The sequence below is a fragment of the Semicossyphus pulcher genome, unplaced genomic scaffold (genome assembly GCF_022749685.1).
Source record: "Semicossyphus pulcher isolate SPU_LCO1_2020_fin unplaced genomic scaffold, fSemPul1.0.p SCAF_7, whole genome shotgun sequence".
Taxonomy (NCBI): domain Eukaryota; kingdom Metazoa; phylum Chordata; class Actinopteri; order Labriformes; family Labridae; genus Semicossyphus; species Semicossyphus pulcher.
Window position 1 is genome coordinate 30,875,001 of NW_027211748.1, and position 5,642 is coordinate 30,880,642.

A 5,642-nucleotide genomic window follows, 5' to 3' on the forward strand; every position below is an offset into this window, starting at 1 on the left:
TGTTTTAACCACACACAGACGTTACATCGCTCTCTGCAGACACACCAGACTCCATTCAGAAAAACACTGATTGTACCTCACAGAACACAGGAGCTGCTGCTTCAAGAACAAACTGGTCCAGGCAGCGGTACACCAGCAGCTCCTGTGTTCTGTGAGCTAAAATCACTGTTTTTCTGAATGGAGTCTGGTGTGTGTGCAGAGAGCGATGTAACGTCTGTTTGTGGTTTTTAAAAAAGGATCTAATGTCTCCGACCATTGTTTGCTTCTGTCACGTTCCCCTCAGCCGGGGAGTTTTTATTTCGTTACAGCTCCAGGTCTATGATGCACTCTGATGTGTTTAGCTTAGTCTTAGTTTAATACTGACTTTAGCTCAGAAATCTAAATGTAAAAACATTTGTAAGATTACAACAAGCTAGGGCATTGTAGAAAGTGTGTGTGTGTGAAGTGAGACAGCAGCTGTCTGTTTGTCCTCATCCTGTCTGTCCTCCGTCTCTGCAGCTGCCAAACCAGACCAGGATGGAGAGTGGGCCCGAAATCGTCGGCCAGTCGTCTTCTCTCCTGCCCATGTCTGGATTCCCCATGCAGGTCAGACGCTTCATCTGGGTTTGAGATGATCACTTGCTATATTTCTGCACGGCTAAATAGAAATCGACTGAAACTAAAATAAATAAATAAACTCTGGTTAAGACGGACTCAAGTTGTGTTTCGAACAGTTTGCAGAGGCATCTGAAGTCTGGTGGGACTGTCGTAAGATTGTTCAACCACCAGAGGGCGACGTAGACATTTATTCTGACAGCCTGAACTCGCTGAATGTTTGTTTTTTTTAGATTGTGAAGGTTTAAAAACTGAATTAAAATTAATGAGATATTTTTACAGATGCATAACCAGAAGGGGATATCTGTTAGGACTCATCCAGTGAGTCACATACCTGACAACATCTTTGAAATCAAACACCACCATGAATCAGACGTGGACATTTACAGCCTGCTCGAGGAGGGGTGTCTTTTTTGACCAGCTGTCCTGTCTGCATGTGTTTGTGTCTTCAGGAGTACAACCAGAACAGCATCTTCAGCCAGGCCTACGGCAAGAACCTGCCGCCCAGCTCCAAGCCCGACGCTCCCATGATGCACCAGGAGCCGTCCCTCTACTCCCTGTTTGAAGGGACTCCCTGGTCCCCCTCCCTCCCCGCCAGCTCAGGTAGGTCACACCCGTGACGATGTAAATAAACTTACACTCATTCAAATAAACGTTGCTCTGATGTGAGCTGTATTCTGATTGGCAGATCACTCCACCCCAGCCAGCCAATCCCCTCACTCCTCCAACCCCAGCAGCCTGCCGTCCTCCCCACCGACCCACAACCACGGAGCCATGCCCTTCTCTAACTTCGGGCCCATCGGAACTCCAGACAGCCGCGACCGCAGGGTGGTGGACCGCTGGAAGGCCGACAAGACAGGTGGGGGCAGCGGGGTTTAGGGGCAGCGGGGTTTAGGGGCAGCGGGGTTTAGGGGGGCGGGGTTTAGCTCCTGTATGAGGTTTGATGGTTTAAAAACCCAGGTCAGCCCAGAGCTAACTCTCTGACCTGTTTTCAGGAGCGGTCAGCGGGTTCGGTCTGGACTACCTGCCGGCTGCAGCCTCTTCTGCAGCCTCAGACACCAGCTGGCATCAGGCGGGACCTGCTGGAGGCTCCTGGACCAATCAGGAGTCTCCTATGGAGGAGTCGTCCTCCACCGTGCTGCTCGACAGCCTCAAGGTACGCTAACACCTTCTCGATCTACTTCACTGTGACAGCTATGAGAGTGACCTTCAGTTACGTCTTTATTCACGTTAAAAATGATGCTTGTAGTCAGAGCGTCACTTCAGATTAAAGGAGGAGTGAAAGTTGTGATGCTTGTGTTGCGATGCTAACACTCTGTTCTCTCTCCTCTGCAGTCGATCTGGTCGAGCTCCATGATGCAGCCGGGCCCGTCGGCGCTGGAGCAGCTTCTCCTGCAGCAGAAACAGAAGCAGCAGCGAGGTCACGGCGCCATGAACCCGCCTCACTGAACGGCCGGCCGGGGCGGCGCTTTGTGTCCGGACGTTAACGAAAACCACCACCAGGAGAAACGGGAGGAAAAAAACAGAAGTTTGAGGAAGACGAGCTCCAACTAAAATGGGAATTAAACCGGTGAGAAACGGTGGAGGCTGGGGAGGCGACACGACCCCCCGACGAGGCTGAAACACCACCCACACCCCCCCTCGGCTGTCGAGGAGCGGTGAAGCCCCTCCTGGATCGGAGGGCGAGGGATCTCTTCAACCGCGGTGCCACGCGCCACAACCGCCGGGTTTCCTTCAACCTGCGGAAAATCTGAACATTGAGGAACACCCCCCCACCCCCCCACCCCCCTCACCACCTCTGCCCCCCCTGGTTTTGGACAGACGCCACATCTCAACATCTCCTCTCTCGTGTGGAAGAACTTCTTCTTTCTTTGGATCAAAAAATAAAAAAAATCTACCCCGGGACGTCTGCTCGGCCCGAGCGGAGCGCCTGTTTTTAGCGTCTCCGCCGCCACAGACTGAAACTGGGTGTTTGTGAGAGAGCGAGGACGGTGTGGTGGTCGAGTTCAGGGGGAGGTCAGGTGAAGCACCGGGGGTCAAAATAGACTGGACTTTCTGATCTCTCCATTCATTTTCATTACGGAGGAGGAGGAGGAGGAGGAGGCTCTCTGAAGCTGCTTGAATGAATGAAGGAAGGAGAGGAGGACGGTTGGTTGGTACAGCTATATAAATATATACATAAATATATATTGCCATAGTTGGACTTTAAACGGGCCTTGTCTCTTAGCCGTGTTGTGAGGACGAGGAGTGGAAGCTGGACCGAGCGCTCGCTCGCTCGCTGTCTCAGCTTTTTGAAGGACGAGCCCGAGCGGCCCGGCGACGGGACGGCCTCGTGGTGCCGGTTAACGTCACGGGAGAGGAAGCAGTAGGAGGGAGGGGGGCTAAGAACATCAAACCCAGTCACACTTAGGGATAGAATTACCTTAGCTTCAAGAGATCGCAGATATTAACAAAAAAAACTGTATTTTGTGATTTGTTCGTAGCAGTTTTAGCTTCACGCCCTCTGAGGTGAATACAGGTATGTCTATTAGCTTCCTGCTTGAATATTTTCGGGGTTCTCTTCCTCTCCGCTCTTCTTCCTGTTATTTCTTTACTTAATGAAGAAAAAAAACGAGATGTAACCCTGCTTGCTTATTTAACCTGCATTTACTGTTTCTTTTTGTTCATGTTCTGCCTTTTTACTAGTTTTAAGCAGCTCTGTCGGCTCTCCTGTGCCTGCTCACTGTCCCTATACTGCTGTAAAGGTTAGCACGAGGCCGCAAACAGACAGACAGACAGGTAGACAGACAGACAGGTAGGTGTATACAGGTAGTTGGCTCAGCCTGAATGTTTTCCACTATCTTTTCTTCGATAACCACTACCGCAGCTCGGTCCTGTACAGCAGATTTTCTATGAATCGTAGCGTGTGGAAGCCCTGCTGCTCTGCTTTTATTCAACCTGTTACTGAAGCTCCCTTTCAAAGTAAAAGCCCCGGAACTACAAGAACCAAACTCAGGAACTAAAAGGACCTTTTGGTGCAGAAATCTCCGCTCTCCCCCGATCAAACATTTAGTTACAGACGTGTTGTTAAATATCTGGTGTTTAAATGATTTATTGATTGGTTTAGAAATTGTTTCTGATCAGGAGTCACAAACCAATAATATTTAGTTTATGAGAAGAGAAAACCAGATAATGATGATGATTTATGATTAGCCAGTTGTCCAAACTGTTGCTCATGAATTTTCCAATCTTTTTCCTTTCTGATCGTTCGCTCTAAAAAATGACGAAAATAATGAAAAGTCTTGAAGTCGCTGGTTTTGTCCGATCAACAGTCAGAAAATGTTCGGTTACCTGTCGTCAGAGACGAAGGGAAGAGTCGGTTCTTCATGTTTGATGCTCGGAGATTGATTAATGATCTTTAATTATCAGCAGTGTCGTGCTGCAGTGCAGCCCTGAGTTCTGTCTGAGAGGAGGCGAGCAGACTGCACCTGACAGCTCCCGGGCCTCCTGACCGCCGCATGTGAAGTTTCTGAGTTGCATAAAAAGGTTCCTGAAAGTTCCTGAGGTGAAAACGGGCTGAAAGTTACGTTGAGTTTATCCATCCTCGTAGAGCATTTACACGCCGTCGGTCCTGAACGTGACGAATCAGGCCGCTCAGAGGCTTCATGCTGAGCAGGACGGTTTAGACTGCAGCACTGAAACTAACTTCTTGTCCAGTGTAAACCAGCAGAAAGCTGTTTTTTCTACGCTCACCGTTTGGCTCCAAGGGATTAAAAAATAAAGCGTGTTTTTATTTTCCCGCAGAGGGTGTTTTATTAAAGCAGACTCAAAGAGACGTGTCTATTTTCCGTGTGATTGTGCTTTTCATGTTGCATTTACAAAATGTATTTGAGAATAATAAAGATAAAATATTAATGAATGTGAGGACGAATTGGCCGGAAGTGTCAAGGAGAAAAAAATCCAATTGTTCATGTTGGAAGCTCGCCGCGTGGATCCGAGCTGCTGCTCGTTTGTGTGGAGGGAGAACTAAATGGACTGGGATCTGTCGTCCACATTCCACTCTGTGATGTCCGGGAGGTTTCAGGGCGGCGGGTCCTCGCTGGTCGGAGCTCAGACGGCAGATTTGTGAAACATCAGATCTGAGCTTTTTGTGTTTCTGTCTCTGTAGACGTTCAGAACTGGTGGAATCAGCCTTTAAATAAACTCTCTTCTCCCGTAACACCGTGTCACTTTGTGTTTACTCTGCTCAGCACGGTTTGCAGTGAGAGGTGGACCAAGTGTTCAGATGTTCGCCTAACAGAAGCAGCCACGCCTCCTCTCAGAGCAAACTGTACGCTCTTAATGATCGATGAAGTTTAACTGCTCACTTTATGAAGGAAAGTTTAACTGGAAGACGGGACTCCGAGATCCTCAAAGGAGAAGAGGTCTCACTCTGTTAGAGTCGAAGCTTCTCAGTAAGTTTGCATTAACACATGACAGCTGATGTGACCTGCTGACAGAGAGGCAGCAGAGAGCAGGAAGTCGAAAATAATTACATGATATTTTAAAAGTATTTAACTTGATCCAGATGTAAAGAAAAGATCTCAGCACTCACTTTAAAGTCTTTATTTACTGATGAATTAAAATCAAACGATAAGATCGTCCATCCATCATCTATCCCGCGTCTCCTGTTCAGGGTCACAGAGAGGCTGGAGCGTATCCCAGCTTTTATTGGGCGAGAGGCGGGGTTACACCTGGACAGGTCGCCTGTCAATCACAGGGCTGACACAGGGTGCTGGTCATGACATTCATTTTCGCAGCAAGTAGCGTCACAGTTAGGCAACGTGCCGCTCAGCTGACAAGCAGATCTTTGGGATTGTGCACAGATAGATAATTAAGTCGTACATATAAGTCAAGTCAAATTTAGTTGTATAGCACATTTAAAACAACGTCAGCTGACCAAAAATGTGGCAGCAGCGTTTTGCACATACTGCAGACGTGAGAGGGAGGACTGACTGACCCCCACGAACAGAGAGTTACACAAGTCCAAACAGGAAGTAATAACATGAATGAGTTTTTCGGTGTCAGTG

General features: G+C 48.4%; 1 protein-coding gene across 4 annotated transcripts in view; it reads left to right on the plus strand.

The window, feature by feature from the left end:
* The window catches only part of smg7 (SMG7 nonsense mediated mRNA decay factor), a 21,723-nt gene extending 16,690 nt beyond the window's left edge, over positions 1 to 5,033 (plus strand). For 3 of the 4 annotated variants that reach the window (XM_069684518.1, XM_069684519.1, XM_069684517.1), the window contains exons 19-23: positions 499 to 585; positions 1,047 to 1,197; positions 1,283 to 1,453; positions 1,590 to 1,750; positions 1,930 to 5,033. In XM_069684518.1, the coding sequence (XP_069540619.1) occupies positions 499 to 585; positions 1,047 to 1,197; positions 1,283 to 1,453; positions 1,590 to 1,750; positions 1,930 to 2,043 (684 nt within the window). In that variant the 3' untranslated portion in view covers positions 2,044 to 5,033. The remainder of the gene's footprint in view (positions 1 to 498; positions 586 to 1,046; positions 1,198 to 1,282; positions 1,454 to 1,589; positions 1,751 to 1,929) is intronic. The other variant, XM_069684520.1, reaches the window with a different exon arrangement.
* Positions 5,034 to 5,642: the final 609 nt, after the last annotated feature.